Consider the following 19,717-nt stretch of genomic DNA (forward strand, 5'->3'; position numbering starts at 1 on the left):
CTGAAGAACCGGTAGAACCAGTGGGTAGGAATCTGCTTCAGGCTCCACTCCTGGGGGGTTGTCAGTGATGTTATACTTCTTCATTTTCTAATAATGTTTCTAACTGTTCTTTTTTCATGAAGTATTTTTGTGCAGCTTTGTGGAGTCGTACACGATCTGTGAAGCTCCCTGGTCTGGTCCTGGTGAGGGTCTGAAGGTGTGTCTTATGAACCTAATCAGTTCAGACAGGTGCCATTCATTCTGTTAACGAGGGGGGGTAGAAGAACTGAAAGAGTAAGAGACTGGTCTGAGGGACAGGAGTTGTTGGTTTTCTAGCTGCCCAAAACTTATTGATCACCCAGTTTCACAAATAGGATGTAAATAAAAACAGGAAATGACATCGTCTGTCTCCCCTTCAGGTGTTCCTGTGATGAAAACAAACCTGATCTTTAAACGGGTCAACACCTACTGCCCCCCCCTGTGGTGATAAATGTAAATCAGCTTCATCAGTGATGAAGGACAAGCAGCTGGAGCTGCCTGTGTGATTGGAGCAGCTCCTCTGCTCCTCGTGGTAACTTTGATGACGTCACTTCCACCTTCCACCTACCTGTTACCCGCCCCCGCCCCCCCAGGAGAAGGGCTGCTGCTGAGCGCCTGACCCACGTGACGCGCGTGGGGGGGGCATCAATGGACGCTTCCATCATTTTACGCACGTCACATGGAGGCAGGGGAGGGGCGAAGTTTGACATTTGATCACGTGAACATCAGCGTCTGATATTGAAGAAACCCTCTGACGTCACAGCTCCTCTTAATCAGAAGCTGCTCGTGCGCTCGCGCGTCAGGTGATGCGCTCCGCACGCGGGTAATAAGCGCGCTGAGCGCCTCCCGTGACGTACTTCCGCCCCGGAGCCGACATGAGCCGCGGGGACCGGTACGGGCCCTCCTCCTACCGGCAGCTCTTCGGGGGCTCCCCCTCCCGCCGGGGCGGGGCCCCCCGGGGGCTGGGACCCGCAGCGGCGACTCCTCCCTGACCGCCTACCGGCCGTTCGGCCACCGAGCCCCCCCGGTGCGCACCGAGTCCCAGGACCGGAACCGGACCGCGCTGGTCAACACCGAGTTGAAGGCCCTGAGGACCACCGAGAAGGAGCAGATCCAGGTGGGTGGGGGCTTCGAGGAGGGGGGTGTCGAACCTCACTGTTCAGGCTCCGGTTCTGAGATTCTAATTCTGGTGTCAAACCGGATCCAGGCGGGACGGATTAGACTTAATCCGATTAGAGTCCCCGATGTCCAGAGGCGTGTCAGACTCAAGGCCCGCGGGCCAAATGTGGCCCGCAAGAGCATAAAAGGTCAAGAGTGTGCTTTGACCAAAACTACATTTCCCACAATGCAGTAGTTCATCCCATCTTAACTCTGACTAAACGTAGTGAACAAAGTTAACGTCCTAACTCGTGTCTGATGTTATTTTTCTTTATTGATTGATAGTTTGATCCTTGATTGATGGAGTTCTGTGGGTTTAATAACCTGACAAATGAAAAGGATTTATGTTAGAACAGAGAAACAAACAAACATGTTTTTTCTGTCTAACTGTAATGTTTGGAACTAGAATCAGTCAGAAATTCAGTTATTTAACATTAAGGAGTAGTTACATTTAGTTACATTACACTGAGTTACATTTAGTTACATTTATTAGTTACATTAAGGAGTAGTTACATTTAGTTACATTACACTGAGTTACATTTAGTTACATTTATTAGTTACATTAAGGAGTAGTTACATTTAGTTACATTACACTGAGTTACATTTAGTTACATTTATTAGTTACATTAAGGAGTAGTTACATTTAGTTACATTACACTGAGTTACATTTAGTTACATTTATTAGTTACATTAAGGAGTAGTTACATTTAGTTACATTACACTGAGTTACATTTAGTTACATTTATTAGTTACATCTGGCCCTTTGAGGACAGCCGTGATGCTGGGGGGGCGTCTAAAGAGACGTCATCCCAAGCCGGTCGCTTCTGTCGACCAATCAGTCTGCAGGCTTCCAAAGGAGGCGTGGCTTTCCGTCCACCAGGTGCATGTTCGTGGGAGCAGGAAGGGTGTGGTTTGAGTTTCCGCCCCTCAGTGTATCAGCTGTCATCATGGGAACCAAGTGAAGGTTGTGGTCTGCCCCCCAGGGCCTGAACGAACGCTTTGCCTCCTTCCTGGAGAAGGTGCGTCACCTGGAGAAGCAGAACGGGGGCCTGGAGGCGGAGCTGGCGGCGCTGAAACAGAAGCAGAGCGCCCCCCCCCTGGGTCCTCCAGCTCTACCAGCAGGAGCTGAGGGGCCTGAGGGCCCGGCTGGAGCAGCTGGACGGGGACAGGAACCGTCTGCTGATCCAGAGGGACTCTGTGGGGGCGGAGCTCCAGGTAAATCCCCCCCCCTCCTGATGGAGGAGGAGGAGGAAGGGCGTGTCCTCACCTCGTTTCTCCTCTTCTCTCCTGCCAGAAGCTCCAGGTGAAGTACGAGGAGGAGGTGAGGGCGCGGGGGCGGGCGGAGCAGACCCTGAGGTCCTTCAGGAGGGAGGTGGGCGAGGCGGGGGCGGTCCGTCTGGCGCTGGAGCACCGCCTGGAGGCTCTGAGCGAGGAGATCTCCTTCATGAGGAGCGTCCACCAGGACGGAGGCTCAACCCCCCCTGGAGCCGCCGCCCCCCCAGGCCGACCTGAGCTCCGCTCTGAAGGAGATCCGCAGCCAATAAGAGTCCATGGGCGCCAGGACGCTGCAGGCAGCAGAGGAGCGCTACAGGAAGCAGCTGGGCGCCCTGAGGGAGGAGACGGCGAGGAACAGCGCCGCCCTGAAGGCTGGCAGGGAGGAGCAGAGCGCCCTCCGGAGGCAGCTAGCGGCCAGCAGCGCCCGGGTGGAGGTGCTGGGGGGCGCCAACCAGTCACTGCAGCGCCAGCTGGAAGAGCTGGAGGAGTGCCACGGCGCCGAAGTCGCCGCCCTGCAGGTGAGGCCACACCCCCCCACGAGGCGCCGCCCTGCAGGTGAGGCCACACCCCCCCACGAGGCGCCGCCCTGCAGGTGTGTCCTTCACGTGCTATAATGTGGTGGGCGTGGCCGTGGGGGTGCTGGTGCTCCCTGCGGACGCTGTGACATCAGTCATGTCATGTGACCCCACCCGACCCCATCGGTTCTGAAGCTCCTGCCCCGTCCTGACTAGATTAACCTTTGACCCCTGAACCAGTGACAGGAAGTGCGTTCACTGAAGGTTCCACGATGTAGTCCAACCCCCAGTGGGTGTGGCACCGATAAACCCCGCCCACAGTCATGTAACGGCTTCTCTGCTCAATAGGACACGATTGGCCGGCTGGATGGCGAGCTGGGAGCCTTGAGGGGGGAGCTGGAGCGGCGCCTGAGGGACCACCAGGACTTGCTGGGTGTCAAGATGGCGCTGGACGTGGAGATCGCCGCCTACAGGTGCTGGTCGGCATGACGACCGTCCGGGGTGGTCTGACCCGTCTCACCTCCTCTGCCCCCCCAGGAAGCTGCTGGAGGGGGAGGAGACCCACTTCAAGTCGGGGACGCCGTTCAGCGCCGCCGGCTTCAGCCAGAAGCTCCGCCTCTCCGGCGCCACCGGGGAACGCTGGGGGGTCAAAGAGAGACCCCTGAGGGACGACCCCCAGGACGGCAGAGAAGCCCCCCAGCAGCAAAACATCAAGTCCAATGGAGAACCTGTGTCGGTGTGTGTGTATGTACGTGTGTGTGTGTGTACGTACGTGTGTGTGTGTGTACGTACGTGTGTGTGTGTACGTGTGTGTGGTCGCAAGTGTTCTGAACATCAAGCTGTTTCCATGGAAACGTGTGTAGCTGCTTGTGAACCTGTGCTCACCACCCACCAGCTGCTGATTGGTCCCGTCTGGGTCAGCTGATCTGAGGGGACGTGACCCCATGACCCCCTGAGAGTGGGGAGGAGGAGCCACAGACCAGCTGACTGTTTATGGTTTATTAATTCATTCTGACAAAAGTAGAGAAACGTTTGAAAAGTTCATCAGTAGAAAAGACCTGCAGGTTGTTTACCCCAAACAACAATAAACAATAAACAATAAACAACAACAGGACGGCGACGGTCTGCTCGGCCCTGGAACCCTGATGCTACTGAACGTCTGCAGAGGTCAAAGGTCAGCCCGTCCTTCGGGGGGGGGCAGCACCAGACCGAAGTGCAGCACCAACAGGCCGTCCTGTAGGAGAAGACTCGTTACTGGGGTTCCACCGGGGGAGGGGGGTCGCTCCCACCGGGGGCCTCACCTGCACACCGTCCTCCCCCACCGAGCTCTGGACGTCCCTCAGGGACCGGAACTGGTCCAGGAGGAGGTCCCCACACACCACGTCCACCTGGACACAGGGGGGGGTTAGAGACACACACCACGTCCACCTGGACACAGGGGGGGGTTAGAGACACACACCACGTCCACCTGGACACGGGGGGGGGGGGTTAGAGACACACACCACGTCCACCTGGACACACACAAGTTAGAGGGACACACACACACACACCAAAGAGGGGGGGGGTTGGGTCCAGCAGGAAGAGCTTTGGGGGGTCGGGTCACTGACCTGACAGGAGGGGCTCAGCTCCATCTTCCTCCTGATGAAGAGCTCCACGTGTCTGACGGTGGCCTCCCCCGACACCCGGACGTACGGACGCTCCAGAGGCTGGACAGGAGGACAGACCAGACTAAACGATCACCAACCCGTCTAAAGCAAAGCTTAGGGTCCTGATGATCCCCTAGGGTCCTGATGGTCCCCTAGGGTCCTGATGGTCCCCTAAGGTCCTGATGGTCCCTTAGGGTCCTGACGGTCCCTTAGGGTCCTGATGGTCCCTTAGGGTCCTGACGGTCCCTTAGGGTCCTGATGGTCCCTTAGGGTCCTGATGGTCCCCTAAGGTCCTGATGGTCCCCTAAGGTCCAGATGGTCCCTTAGGGTCCTGACGGTCCCTTAGGGTCCTGATGGTCCCTTTACATTAGAGGAAGGTCCTTCCTCTAATGTAAAGCTCAGGTCCTTAGGAGACAGACCAGACTAAACGAGCAGCGACTTTGATCATTTGACAGTACAGCTCTATGTTTCAAAGCTCTTCAGAGTTCAGAGGTCAAATGGTGACCTACCTTGTAGTCGCTGATGCCCTCTTCAGCCCTGAGGACAGACAGAGGGTCACTGACACACAGCAGGCATTTGAGGGGGGGGTCATCATGGAGGTGGGGTCTTACCCAACAAACTGCAGCAGCAGAGACACGTCCAGCTCAGGAGGGACCGTGAACACAGACGGGGCCCCGCTGTCCTTCTTCTGCCTCCTGACGACCGCTGGGCCTGGGGGGGGTGCCACCACTGCTCAGAAGACAAGCAGCACGTTACTGGACATCCTCCAGCCGGTCAAAGGTCAATTTAAACCAGCAGGAGGCGTGTCTGAAGATCCTTCAGGCAGGACCTCTGACCTGGATGTGGGACCTCCAGCCCCCTCCCCCGGTAGAAGTCCACCATGCGTCGTCTCTCCACTGTGGACAAACACCTGGATGAGTCACCAGTGGGACGCACACGCGCACCTGCCTCAGGGGGGGCCACTTACACGCCTCCAGGTGGGGGACCATCTTGTAGACGATGTCCTGCAGCTGTCGGTCGGGCCTACAGGAAGCAGAGTCCACGTCAACAGGAAGTGCCCCCCCAGCTTCAGGACAGACACTTCTTGAAGGAACTCCTCAGAGTGAATGAAGGTCAAACGTTCTGTCAGCTTAGTCACCCCCATTCATGGGCTCAGAGGGTTTACTGCCCCACTGAACTGCCCCCCTGCCCCACCTGATGTTGTAGAGCGGTTGTGTCTGGTGCACCACGGCGCTGCAGGTGGGACACCTGTTACTGTAGAAGAAGTGCTTCACGATGCAGCTCTTACAGACTGACACAGGGAGTGAGACAGAGTGAGACGGTGCAGCACAGGAAGCAGTGGAGGTCGTGGGGTCACGACCCCACTGAGGTCACCAGGTGAACTCACAGGTGTGCAGACACTCAGTGATGGTGGAGGCGTCGATCAGGAACCCGAAGCAGAGCCCACAGCGGATGTAGGGGAGGAACCGCTGCAGGGCCAGCGCCTGGGGAGGGGGGGGGCAGAGGGACGGGGGGGGGGCAGAGGGACAGGGGGGGGGGCAGAGGGACAGGGGGGGGGGCAGAGGGACAGGGGGGGGCAGAGGGACAGGGGGGGGGCAGAGGGACAGGGTGGGGGCAGAGGGACAGGGGGGGGGCAGAGGGACAGGGGGGGGGGCAGAGGGACAGGGGGGGGCAGAGGGACAGGGTGGGGGCAGAGGGACAGGGTGGGGGCAGAGGGACTGAGTCATCACGGGCCACCCGTTCGTCTCCAGCGGTGACCTTTGAACCCCCCCCAGGCCGGGACACCCCCCACCTCCTCTTCCTCAGACTCGCCCTCTGACCCGTCCTGACCCCGGGCTCCGGTTCCGGCGGGAGGAAGAGACATCCTGACGGCTGCGACGAACAGAGAACAACGATTAACCCCCCCAGAGCGGACACCCCCTCACCGCACCGGGGGCTAATGTTAGCTCCCCCGGCTAGCGTTAGCTCCCGTTAGCTCCCCGGCTAGCTTTAGCACCCCTTAACCCCCCAGCTAGCGTTAGCTGCCCCCCCCGCCGGTCGTTGGGGACAGCGGTCGGTCGGTCGGTCTCCTCCGGTGGGGGCTCCTTTGATCCACTCACCTCACCGCTCCAGAGCTCGTGCCTACAGGTGCTCGCGCCCTGCGCGAGACAACAACACGATGACTTCCGCCGGGCCCGGGCCCTTCACAATAAAGGTCATGTGATCAGAACAGACGGGACCGCCCACCGGAAACAGATTCTATTGATTCTTCTATTGTCGAGATGAGGATGGATGAACGGATGGATGAACGGATGGATGAACGGATGGATGATGGATGAACGGATGGATGATGGATGAACGGATGGATGATGGATGAACGGATGGATGAACGGTGGATGGATAAACGGATGGATGATGGGTCGGTACCGGAAGCGGAACCCATTCAAAAGTCCGTGACGTCACAAGCAGCTCCAGCTGTGTGGATTAAAGCTCGGCTGACTTCCGACGTTAATCTAGCAGAGATGACTTCTTTAATCCCAACGTGTCATGAACTGTTCACCATGACAACTGTTCACCATGACAACTGTTCACCATGACAACTGTTCACCATGACAACTGTTCACCATGACAACTGTTCACCATGACAACAGAGGCGTCACGGAGGTGTGAGCTACACCTCTGGCCAGCAGGGGGAGCTGGAGTCAATGCAGTGGAGCGGAACCAGCCTCAGGGGCCGGAGGGCGGTTCGGCTCCCTGAGTTCTGATTGGTGGAGGTCCAGATCCTGTCCCGGTCCCCCTGGAGGACAGACAGACCATCTAGAAGGACTTGTGGACCCTTCAGGAGGTCCCCTGGATCCTCACTTTGTGACTCATTTGTTAAATGTCATCCAGAAAGCTGCCGAGTGTGTGTGTGTGTGTGTGTGTGTGGGGGGGGGTTATTCTGGCATCACACAACATGTGCGGACGGCGATCAAATCCTCATCAAACTACCTGTTGGGGGAAAAGACAACTTCCGTTCAAACAGTCGCAGTGAAGCACAAGGTTAGTTGAGACCTTACGACTGTCACCCCTACTTGTCTAGCCCCCAACCATGAAGATTGACCCCACCCGCTACAGACACGTACCTCTCTCAGCCGCGGTCATTACCGACTGAGGAGGGGTCTCCAGGTATTCCGCGCACCACCAGCAGAGTCCCATAGGGGGAGCTCTAACAATTAATCAACCAATGAGAAGTGGAAACAACCAACTCCGCTACACGTGCGTGTGTGCCGTGGGGGGGGGGGGACATCAAGTGACGTTAGAAGCAGTTCACTGAGAATCAGAATCAGTCTTTACCTTCCACCCCCCTCAATCTCCGTACCTAATATCCAATTGAGTCCCACATAGGGAACATGTGTTTTTCGACCTTTCCCCGTAATGATAACAGACACACACGTGCTCTGTTCCAGAAAGATGTTGTTTCTGTTTCTTATTGGAATCGTTTTGTGAATAACATTGATTGGAACAAGGTCTGGATGATTCCACACAAATATCTCATCTACAATAAGGTGAAGGAAGTTTCCTTCAGAATTATTCATAAATACTATCCTGCAAATCACTACATGGTTAAATTAAAAGGGACATGAATACAGACTGTTCTTTCTGTGTGGACTACCCAGAGACTGTGTTACATCTACTTTAGCATTGCCCTTATACAAAAAACTTTGGAAGGATGTCAGTAGATTCATTATAGACTATGTTTCCAAAGACGTTACTCTATCTTGGTAAAATGGTGTTTTCTGTTTTTATAAGTGCTCTAAGAAAGAGGAAAAGGCTTATTTTCTTATAAATCTGTTAATAATTTTGGCTAAATTTTTTATTCATAAATGTAAATTCAGCAAAAAAAACGAATTTTATTCAATTTCTTTAAAGATGTTGAACAATATATACAGCTTATTGACGGCTCTGACAACAAAAAAGCTGCGAAGACCTTAAGCATACGTTCCGCTTTAGGTGTTTTAGTGTAATGTAAGGACCTGTGGTCGCACCCCCTGGCAACTCTTATATATTCTCTGTCTGTAATTATATACGGTTTTTGTATACTATACTGAATTTTCTTCAATACATTTGTTTATTTAAAAATAAATACTAATAAAAACTCAGTCTTTACTTGTCATGCTGACACACGTTTCCACATATGACAGTACGAAATACGTCTCTGAAGGTAAGCCGGTCAATAAGATAAATAAGAAAAAAGTTAAAAAAGTAAGATGTATAAAGTGTAAAGTGAACAGCAAAACTTTATTTACAATGTAGCAGCTTAAGTGTGTAGGTGCTCCATCTATTGCCCCTGATGAAGCACCATATTGCACCAGGGTGACTACAGAGCACCACAGGAGTTCAGCTGTCTAACAGCCTCTGGGAAGAAGCTGTTCCTCAGCCTGGTGGTCCTGGTGGTCCTGGTGGTCCTGCTCCGGAGGCTCCGTAGTCTCCTGCCTGAGGGAAGGGGTTAGAACAGACAGTGTGCTGTGTGGGTGGGTACTGTCATGTGGGTGGCCCTCCTACACCTACTTGTGTAGATTTCTGTGGTGGTAGGTAGGCCACCCCCTACAGTCCTCTGTGCAGCCTTCACCACCCTCTGCAGAGCCACACGGTGATGCTGGTGGTGAGGATGATTGGTTCTCCCCAATCAGGACCTTCAGGTTGCGTTGGTCCGTCGCTCCACCTCACCTCCTAATTGGTTATACATTGTTTAATGACCAGTGACACCTCCGTCTCCATGGTTACGGCGCCAGTCGTGTGTCCAGGCAGCCTTAGACGGTTGAATGAGAGTCAAAGACGAGGCACTGCAACCCCATAATGCATCAGTCAGCGGAGCAGGACGCCCCCCAGGTGGACCGGAGGGGCTGGTGCTGGTCAGACCTCGTGGACACCCTGTGGCTGGCCAGAGGCTGGTGGGGGGTGGGCTCTGAGGCGACTGATGGGCTTGTTGCACATGGGGCAGACGCTGCGGACCTCCAGCCACTTGAGCAGACACCTGAACACCAGAAGAAGAAACACTGGGTTTCTATTGGAGGACAGACAAACAGGCTGTTTGAACAGCCAGCAGCAGAAGCAGTCAGTCAAACAGGTCTGACACCACTGGAGTCCACGTCACGCCTGAGCTGCAGAGAGCTGCTCAGACACGCCTTCAGGGCTCCTGTAGGAACACGCCATGACCCACCCCCCATGGAGGAACGCCAGCGGGACCGTGGAGAAATGTGGACAAGCTGTTCCCAGAGGGCAGCAGGACTTACGTCTTGTGGAAGGCGTGTGAACACGGACAGACCCCCAGCTCGTCACGGCTGCAGAACTCCTCCAGACACACGACACACGTTTGCTGGGATCACAGGAAACCGGAGTCAGTACGTTTAAGTAGTGTGAACACATGCAACCGTTTCAGCTCCGCTTCATCACATCAGCAGGAAACCAACGCGACAAACCAGCCAGCTCAACTATTTCCTGTCAGACATGGTTGTTTAGCGGCGCCGCGGTGAGCACCGCTGCCTCACACCGAGGAGGTCATGGGGTCAAACCCCAGCGTTCCCCACATGGCCTTTCTGCGTAGAGTTTGCATGTCTGTATCTGAATGGGTTTTCTGGGTACCCGCGATGGTTTCCCCCGACATAATGACAAACACGCATGTAAGGACCCTCAGGTCACGTTGGCCAATCGCGCTCAGGGTGCTGCGGCCCGACCAGCTCAGTCTGACCTCACAATGTCGTTGTACGATCGGAAAACTAATGATGATAAAGTTTCTTCAGAATAAAAAGGGTTAGGGTTCAGTTCTTTGTAAACCCCCCCTCTGACGCGTTTGGGAAGGGATCTGGATCTGAAGGAGGCTCCAGGAGCACCTTCATCACGCGTGAACTCCCTGAGTGATCACGGTGGTCTGGGTGGTGAAATAGTTAATATTAGTTAGTGGCCCCTGAGCGGCTCTGGGCTCGCTGAGTGATGTCTGGTTGGGCCGTCTTCAGTCCTGACACATCTGAGACGTCTGTCAGGCTTCCCTTCAGAAGCAGCTGCTGTGAAACAAACTGATCAGCTGATAAGGGGCTATCCTCAGTGGCAGCGCCGCTGTTGCTACAGTCACGTGCTGGAACAGTTTCCCATTGGTGGTCCCGGTTAGCAATAGCTAGCAGAAGCTAATGCTAACATTCCCTGTGTGTGACTCACACCAATGAGGCTCAGCTTCTTCCCGGCTCCTTTCAACACCACCTGGTGACAGACGGACAAGAGAAGAGTGAGGGCGTGGTCTTAACCCCGTGAGGGCGTGGTCTTAACCCCGTGAGGGCGTGGTCTTAACCCCGTGAGGGCGTGGTCTTAACCCCGTGAGGGCGTGGTCTTAACCCCGTGAGGGCGTGGTCTTAACCCCGTGAGGGCGTGGTCTTAACCCCGTGAGGGCGTGGTCTTAACCCCGTGAGGGCGTGGTCTTAACCCCGTGAGGGCGTGGTCTTAACCCCGTGAGGGCGTGGTCTTAACCCCGTGAGGGCGTGGTCTTAACCCCGTGAGGGCGTGGTCTTAACCCCGTGAGGGCGTGGTCTTAACCCCGTGAGGGCGTGGTCTTAACCCCGTGAGGGCGTGGTCTTAACCCCGTGAGGGCGTGGTCTTAACCCCGTGAGGGCGTGGTCTTAACCCCGTGAGGGCGTGGTCTTAACCCCGTGAGGGCGTGGTCTTAACCCCGTGAGGGCGTGGTCTTACCTCGCTGTAGCTGTACTCTCTCCCCCCCTGGTGTCTGAGTGAAGCACAAACAGGACAAACAATTATCAGGCTGAGCTCCGTTTGCCACGAGCGACTGTACGCCGCGGCGCGTGCCTGCACGCCGCGGCGCGTGCCTGCACGCCGGGACCCTCAGCTGACTGGAATTTCTACGGGTCAGATTGAAGCTGCAGCCTGCAGAATGTTTCAGAAACGTTCGCCGGCCAGACGATGTTTCAGGACGCTGAAGCACAGCTGAGCCCTTGTGGTGATTTATGTTTGATAAATGTTTATTAAACCACCCCCCCCCCTTTTAAGCCTTGGACCCAAACTGGGATGTTTAATAAAATGACAATTTTCAACAAAGGTTGCGCTGATCTGTGGCTACTGTCACTCTTCACTGCAGATGAAGGCGCCCCCCCCAATGAGGGCACTATAGGGGGAAGATTCCTTCATGACCCTCACTGATCACCTTCAACCTGCAGGAAGACAATTCACAAGATAGAACATTTGTGTTTTATTAAATGTCCCAGTTTGCCTCCATGGCTTAAAAGCCAAGGGGTGTGTGTGATGGTTTATGTGGAACACATGTGGAACACATGTTATAAACATTCGTTAAACATACACCTGTTTCAGGTTGGGTTTCTAATGCTGGTGCTTTAGGAGCCTTCTTGGAGGCTTTAGATGTTCCTCTGTTGAAGCTACAATGAGGACCGTGACCCATTTTAGTTTCTCAGCTGTGTCAACAGAAGCTCGACTGATGAGGTGTGTGTGAAACAGGTTATTCCAGACAGGTGAAGGCAGCAGACTCATCATCTGATCACTGTTTACGACCTGACTGATGACCCAGTTCCTCTGACACCCAATGAAACATCAGCCCCCAAGGAGACGGAGCAAACCAGCGTGTTTCTGGAGCGACGTGTCGCTCTGAGGCAACCTGAAGACGAGTCACACTGAGATGATGTTATCAGCTAAAGCTAACCAATCAGACATTCAAGAAACCACCACATGCGTTGTTGGTCACAGGCGGGTTAGCGTTTGGGGCTTTGGATTATGGGCTGTCCATCAGCTGCTCCCGTCTCTAAGGAACACGCTACAACTGTCTAGCAGAGCCGTCTGGGATCCACAGCTGACATCAGTTCAGTCTTTTACCTGAACAGGTAGCAGCAGAAAACCAGGCTGAGCATGAGGATGAAGAGGCCGACGCCCAGGATGATGATGTAGATGTTTATCGGCAGGTGGAAGACCGTTTCAGATGACATGTCGACTCCCTGAGGGGAAGACAGGCGGAGGGTTAGACGCGTCCTGACGTTTGTCTCCTGATGGAGATGAAACGTGTTTTCACCAGAAGGAACCTGCAGTCAGCTGATCGACACCATGTGGAATTCAAGGGGTAACCCCTGACCCCAACGCCACATTTAAAGTAGGTCCGAAGTCGGAAGCCCAGAGATGTTAGCACGTGCCCGGACACTGGGCGGCGTTAGCACATACACAGACATGTGCTTCTATTCTCCAACTGCAGGTGATCTTCTCCGTGTTTTGGTTGGTGTTTATCCCAGCAGGACCGTTCCATCCCTGACTGGATGATCTGGAACATTCCAGGCTTCTGAGTTTGTTTCATTTATTCTGATCGGGTTCTTAATTCTCTCATTTTATTAATCTCTGTTAAATGTTGTAGGATAAGATCTGTGGTATAAACCCTCTTAAAGATGGGTTTAGCCCTCAACCCAATACTACCACACAGCAACACGTCCACCAGAGGGCAGTGAGGAGTTTCAACAACGCCAGAACTCGTAAGGAAGAAAGCATGTTTTACAAATGAAACCTCTTTTGTGTCGGTCGTCATTTAATGTCTGGTTGAATTATAGCTGTACTGCCTCCAATATCTGGAGAACCTGCGGGGGCCTAGAGAACCTGCGGGGGCCGAGAGAACCTGCGGGGGCCTAGAGAACCTGTGGGGGCCTAGAGAACCTGCACCTCTACAGACAGAATGGAGACTGTTTGGACGAGAGGCTCCATGTGTGGACCCGTCTAACACTATCCATTGATGGAACATGAGGATTGGGGGGGGGGGGGGGGATGCACAGAGGCAGAACCTGGCTGAGAGTTATAAGAGGGGCTCCTACCCCATTTCATTTCCTTTGGTACGGACCTGGACCTGACCCAAATGGATCAAACCTGGTGCTGAGACCACAGTCCTGGTCAAAATGATCTGTGGATCTATTTCTTTAGTAGGTTTCCACAGAATGAACAAACTAGCAGACAAGCACCGCTAAGGAGGAGGAGTTGGGTCAGTCTTCTGAACCCCATCACATAGTCCAGGTGGACGTACCCTAACCCGTAAAGAGAACATGGGTGGAAGGCTTGACTCCAGCCTTGGTTTGGACCTTTATCTTTTGTTTCCTTTGCAGGTTGAGGTCATGTGACCTCCCTGAAAAGCACAGGGCTGGAGGGTGCTGGTGCTTCATAAGTCATGTGGTATGTTTGTGATGAGGTTCCTGAACAGCTGCAGGACACATTTTGAACAAACAAGGCAGGCGGTTCAAGCCTCTGTTCCACATGTTCCTGCCAGAACCCTGACACTGTCGGTGTCAACCACACTGTCGGGGGTGTTGGGGTGCAGACGCTCCAACAGAGCGACGAACACCCACCTGATGCCCTCCTCATCCTCCGGGTGGTGGGGACAGAGGTAGCCTCCTGATGTGATGGTGCTCCGTTAGCATTACCATTAACGTTGAAGCCCTTCGGGCCACTTGACTGGTGGAGCCAGATGAGCTGATCAACAGGGTGCTCCACATTCCTCTAAAAAGTTCCCTCATCACACACACACACACACACCATTTCTGCCTTCTTATGGTTGGGGCATTAAACGCACCCCAACACACACCGGGACACTCCTGAGCCTCACATCAGTCTGGTGGAGCGTGTGTGTGGGCAGGAGCCCAGTGGATTTGTCTTGTTCATGCCGTTTGATTGGTGATTGGACCCGACTATCACCTGGACTGTTCGGTGTCAGTGCTGCGAGACCTACCTGTCCCCTCAGTGAGCCCGTCACCTGGTTGGCCATGACCCTCCAGTGGAACACTACGGACTCTGTTGGGACCAGCTCACCTGGACAGGTGATTGGGTGAACCAGCAGGGTTTAAGTTCCTCATGCAGCAACAAGGGAACCCAAAACATTCCACCAACATCTGCCTTCAAGACTCCGTCTGTCCTCAGGAAGTCCAGCACACCTCAACACCTCTCTGCCGCTGCTTCAAAACACCGTCAGACCCCAGGTGTCAGACCCTCAGGTGTTCTTTTGGCGGTGAAACACTCTTGCAACCCCCCAGGAGACAGGACATTGATGGTCCCTCCTCCTGTTCTGCTCTGAACCCACAAAGGAGTGGAACAAATAAGACCGTAAGGTTCGCGTCAGGCTCTTCTTCCTCGTCTCCTCTCCACTGCATTCAGTTTGGAAACAGATCCCTGATTGGGAGGCTCCTCCCCCTGTCTGCTCCTCCCCCTCCTCCTAAACACACACACACACACAAAACCACCTCCCTTCCTTTGTAGTCTCAGATACAGGCTTGGTTGCAAACCACGGATGACAGTTACTTTTGTAGGGGGGCGTTCAGATTGAGCTCCAGTTGCCTTTCTGTCAATGATATTAACTACATGTCAGCATAATCAACAATCAACCAGTTCCTCAATCAAAAACTGGATCGATTCAGGTATTGACTTGATCCATTTCTTCCAAGGCTGGGCTGTTAGCTGCAGCCAGAGTCCAGCTTAGAGGTTGGGGTTAGCGGCTGCAGCTAACAGATATGGGGACAGCTCACCGCTTCCAAGGCTGCTGGGTGGTCATATATTAAACTACCAAGAAGCTCCTCCCCTTTGCAGTGGAACGATTCTGATCCAGAACCAAAGCTGCTCCAACTGGACTTGTTTCAGAATAAAGAATCCGTGCTTAGAACCAGATGGCGCCACCCCCAGGTCCAGCAACAGACAAGAAGTAGGGTTTTAGGGACAGGCTTTACTGGAACAACTTGTTTCTGGAAGGTTTTATTCTCATACCAAGGTGTGACTATTGATCTATGAAGATGAACCTCTACCGCTCTTTTTCTAAGATGAACTTGAAGTGTGATATATTTCCAGATTTAGATTTCTGCATTAATGACGCTTCAAGTCAACATGACCATATTTGGATAAAATGTCAACAGATCTACATTTCTAGGAACTGCAGAGCTGATGGTAGTGGTGAGTTGGGTCCGTTGGCAGGGGAAACTTCTGGATAGACCTAGTAAGCTCAAACAAGTAGTGCGGGTGAACTGGGAATGCCTGGAGGAGGACTGTCCAAGAGGCCTTCAACTCCCACCTCTTGTGCATCCCTGTGGAGCCTGGAGGCATTGAACCTGATTGGTCGATGTTCAAAGCTTCCATTGCTGAAGCTGCGGCTGAGAGCTGTGGTCTCAAGGTCTTGGGTGCTCCTTCACGTGGAAAGGAGTCAGTGGAGGTGGTTTGGGCATCTGGTGCGGATGCCTCCGGGACGCCTCCCTAGGGAGGCGTTTCTGGCACGTCCAGCTAGGAGGAGACCTCGGGGCAGACCCAGGACCAGGTGGAGGGATTATATCTCAACACTGGCCTGGGAACGCTTTGGGATCCCCCAGTCAGAGCTGGAGGATGTGGGGGGAGAGGGAAGTTTGGGGCTCCCTGATGAAGCTGCTGCCCCCGCGACCCGACTACGGATAAGCGGGAGAAGATGGATGGATGTAATTCACTTAGGATAACATTGCTCTATCCTCTACTAATGAAGTCAGGAACCTGGGAGTGATTTTTGATCAAGATCTGTCCTCTGGTTCTCATCAAGTCTGTATCCCAGACAGACTTCTTTCACTGGAGAAATATTACTAAAGTTAGAGATTTCTTATGCTTTAAAGACGCAGAGAAAACCATTAATGCCTTTGTTACTTCTAGATTGGATTACTGCAGTTCCTTATTATGGGCTGTTCTAGCTCCTCTATTAGGACTCTACAGTTAGTTCAGAATGCAGCTGGAGGAGAGAACACATCTCTCCTGTCCTAGCGTCACTTCATTGGCTCACAATTAAATCCTGATGATCACATCTCTTTGGGGTGGCAGTAGCTCATCAGTAGAGCACAGTGGGAGGTGTCAGCTCACCTCCCGAGTACAGCCGAGGTGCCTTTGAGCAAGGCGCCGTCCCTTTAAGTTGCTGATTTAGGGGTGCACCACGAAGGAGCTGCCAGCCACTCCACCTCCCACTGCATGCCTACAGGCCCCTTTGAGGGAGTTCAGGGCCTGTACACATTAATATGTATACATGCGATTGACAAACAGATTACTAGAGTGTGTTATTAATTTCCTTTTGGGGATTATTAAGGCTCCGTCTTACATTGAAGATCTTATTGAAGTGTATCACCCCCCCAGGGCCCTTTGATCAGAGGATGCAGGATTTTCGGGTTTTTAGCATCAGCTATCTGCCCCTCTACTCTGTAACTATCTCCCAGCTTTGGTCCGGGGGGGGGGGGGGGGGACTCCCTTAGCTTATTTAAGAGTAGACTAAAAACCCTCCTCTTTGATAGAGCCTACAATCAGAAATAACACCCCCCACTAGACATGCTGCTGTAGGCCGAGGCTGCTGAGGGTGTTTTTCTCCGTCTCTCCCGTTGTAGGGAGATACTCTGGAGCTCCTGTCACCTCTTTATCTTTCTGCCCCTAGAATTTATTATTACTGTTAAATCACTCTGTCTGCACCACACTGCTGCTGTCTCTGGTCTCTGTTCCACAGGGGGAGAACACGGATGGAAGACAGGATACCCAAAGGCCTGGAACACCCCCCCCCACTTTAGCAGCTAGGGTACTACTATGACTGCAAATTCAATCAGGCCTATCTGCTACTCTCTCTCTGTCTTTTACTTGACCTATCGCTTTCCCCAGTGCATTTCCTTTTCCACCCAACAGGTCAAGGAAGATGACCACCCTCCAGAGTCTGGGTTCTGCCCGGAGTTTCTTCCTCAATGAGGGAGCTTTTCCCTGCTGCTGTCGTTTATGCTCTTTAGGGTTCTTTTAGGTTTCTGTTAAAGCACTTGTCTAAATGTCTGATCTGATCAAGTGCTGTATAAAGGCTGATTGATTGATATCACAGGGTGTTCAGATAGTCTTTGGAGCTATGGTACCTTGGTACTTTTAGTGGCCCTTGTCTTTTAACCTCTTTTGTAGCAGCTGGTAAAAACACTCAAATTGAAGCTTGGTTTCTATTTCAGGATCGAGTCTTGTCCTTGTTGGTGCTACGTTCATGTCTGTGTTGGGTTATGGTGATGTTTTATACATGAATGCCTCATCCCAGAGCTTACAGGATCTGGACAATGTTAAACACAGAGCTCTGAGCTTCATCATGAACTTCCAAACCCTCACTCTTCAATGTTTGTTGTCCACTGTGTGGACGGTCCTCATTATCTATACATAGACTTAAACATTGGCTTGTTATCTACAAGGTAACCTTCAGCCTTCTTCCAGAACTACACCCAGCCCACAGGACCTGAACTGTGTTCCCTGGATCTTGTCCTGCTCTTGGTCCCAGACATCAAAACTCAACTGGGAAAAAAAGGTTTAAATTTACTGTTCCATCTGTCTGGAGAACCAGTTCGAGTTGAAACTCAATGGACTGATTTAAGGGAAGGTTTAAAGACCTGGAGGCAAAGACATCAGGCAGAAGATGCTTTGACTCGTTCAACACGGCTGATTCTGGCAATAGTTGCTTCCATTGTTCTCGCCTTTGGTCCATATGAACTATATATATATTTTATGATGGTACTTGTGTATGATTCTGGAACCGTTTGCCGTCTCTGCCAGGACACTCTGGCAAAAGAAGTTTGTCATCCTAATGAGATTTTCTTCTTTCTGATTAAAGCTTAAAATAAAGACTTTAGCTGTTTGTAGCTGTTTGTTGGCCCTCTTCTCAGCAGAGTCAGAAAGGAGCAACTTGCCCTCGGCCACTTAAAATACCCATTGCTCTGATTGGACGCACCTGTTTAGGAGCTCTCGGGCTTGATGAGCTCAGAGTCGATCCTGTGTTCCAACCAACCAGCACTGACAGGTTACAGGTTAACATTTAATTTAGTTTAAATAACTGCCCTGCTCATGGACATTGTGTCATGATTTCTGTCGATACCTCCCTTTATTTTTAATTAGCATTAACATCTCCTGTGTCTTCAGGTTCTTCTCCCTGCACTCAATCAGTTCACCCTCTTCACCTGCGTCTCGCCACTCACCTGGAACCCATCTGCCAATCAGTGTCCACCTACATAAACGCTGCTCAGCGGTGATTTCCCTTCCAGGAGGTTGGGGTCCACAACCAGTGCTGGTTCTGGCTGGGCTTTAGTGTTGGGCAAGAGAAGCATCATTTAGCCAAGAGGGTTTAACAAAAAAGATTCAAAGCTTTAAGTGGTGATGGCCAGTGATGGGCAGATGAAGCATTGAAGCCTTTCATCCCACCGGTTCATGGTGGTTCGGAGCTTCATGAGGCTTCATTTGCTCTAGTACATCTACTGGATGGTAAAATATCAGGTGGCATGAGTTTGAAGTGTGTGGCATTTTACAGAAAGCCTGTTAATAAAACTGTCAGCAAAATAAAGAAGTATGCAAAACATGTATAGTTTAGTGATTGTAATTACATATATATATATATATAAAATATATATATATATACAGGTAAACCTCGGTTTCCGACCACAATTTGTTCCTGAAAGCGGAATAGCGATTTGTTTGAATTCCAAATACAATTTTCCCATTTCAAATAATGTGAAGTCTTGAATCCGTTCCAAGATGCTAGAAAATTACCTTTTTTCAACATGTTATGTCGTTTATATATCAAATTGTATAGTAATGAAACATATCAAAGAAATGTAAAAGAAAGAAGCAAACATGAGAAAGAAATCTGGTTAGCCCAAGATGCAAGTTATTGTCGTCTTTGGGACCGAAGTTTCCGGTACCGTAACTCGTACCATAGGCAATGGAATGCAGATTAAGTGAAAAATTATTGAATACAGTAAACTAAAAGAAAAAGCACATTACTGTCACGTTTTCTCTAGACTAGAAAAAGGCGTTTGTTTTGCGTTCAAATTCCAAATTTTGTCTGACTTCTAAGACAAAAAAATTCCAAATTCTTTGGTGGAATTCAGATTTGTTCGATGTCTACAGGGTTCCCAAACCAAGTTTGCTTGTGTGTATTACACACACACACACACACCAGCACTAGGGACTGTGGTTTTCTTTTACCCCATGTCCAAATGAACCTGTCCAGTGAGGGGGGGGTGGTTGGGGTCGGGGCAGTGATCGTGTTTCTGTAACACTGAGGTATAGCCAGTGATTATACTTTGGTGACATCATTGGTTTGTATTTAGAAACATT

At 52.0% G+C, this 19,717-nt stretch overlaps 2 protein-coding genes and 1 pseudogene across 6 annotated transcripts; 1 reads left to right on the forward strand and 2 right to left on the reverse strand.

Moving 5' to 3' along the window:
* Positions 1-454: 454 nt before the first annotated feature.
* Positions 455-3,892, forward strand: LOC137603566 (alpha-internexin-like; annotated as a pseudogene).
* Positions 3,893-3,953: 61 nt separating this feature from the next.
* Positions 3,954-8,040, reverse strand: pcgf6 (polycomb group ring finger 6). Of its 4 annotated transcripts, XM_068327153.1 has the most exons (11): positions 6,712-7,987; positions 6,405-6,484; positions 6,000-6,096; positions 5,807-5,903; positions 5,580-5,635; positions 5,449-5,508; positions 5,224-5,341; positions 5,122-5,149; positions 4,574-4,672; positions 4,268-4,354; positions 3,969-4,200 (listed from the first exon to the last, which is right to left on the reverse strand). In XM_068327153.1, the coding sequence occupies exons 2-11, from the start codon at positions 6,474-6,476 to the stop codon at positions 4,135-4,137; spliced, it is 780 nt and encodes a 259-aa protein (XP_068183254.1). In that variant the 5' UTR covers positions 6,477-6,484; positions 6,712-7,987; the 3' UTR covers positions 3,969-4,134. The 4 variants fall into 4 exon arrangements, with proteins under 4 accessions (XP_068183253.1, XP_068183256.1, XP_068183254.1 ...); XM_068327152.1 differs by lacking the exon at positions 5,122-5,149 and having other exon boundaries at positions 3,954-4,200; positions 5,449-5,635; positions 6,712-8,029; XM_068327155.1 differs by lacking the exons at positions 5,122-5,149; positions 5,807-5,903 and having other exon boundaries at positions 3,956-4,200; positions 6,712-8,022.
* An 813-nt stretch (positions 8,041-8,853) lies between these two features.
* Positions 8,854-14,746, reverse strand: LOC137603569 (RING finger protein 122-like). 2 transcript variants are annotated; one of them, XM_068327156.1, is made up of 6 exons: positions 14,420-14,746; positions 12,461-12,579; positions 11,312-11,345; positions 10,787-10,828; positions 9,868-9,950; positions 8,854-9,608 (listed from the first exon to the last, which is right to left on the reverse strand). In XM_068327156.1, exons 1-6 carry the CDS (start codon positions 14,486-14,488, stop codon positions 9,488-9,490), a joined length of 468 nt encoding a protein of 155 aa, XP_068183257.1. In that variant the 5' UTR covers positions 14,489-14,746; the 3' UTR covers positions 8,854-9,487. The 2 variants fall into 2 exon arrangements, with proteins under 2 accessions (XP_068183257.1, XP_068183258.1); XM_068327157.1 differs by having other exon boundaries at positions 14,340-14,746.
* Between the last annotated feature and the right edge of the window lie 4,971 nt (positions 14,747-19,717).

This window comes from Antennarius striatus, chromosome 11, assembly GCF_040054535.1.
Source record: "Antennarius striatus isolate MH-2024 chromosome 11, ASM4005453v1, whole genome shotgun sequence".
Classification (NCBI taxonomy): Eukaryota; Metazoa; Chordata; class Actinopteri; order Lophiiformes; family Antennariidae; genus Antennarius; species Antennarius striatus.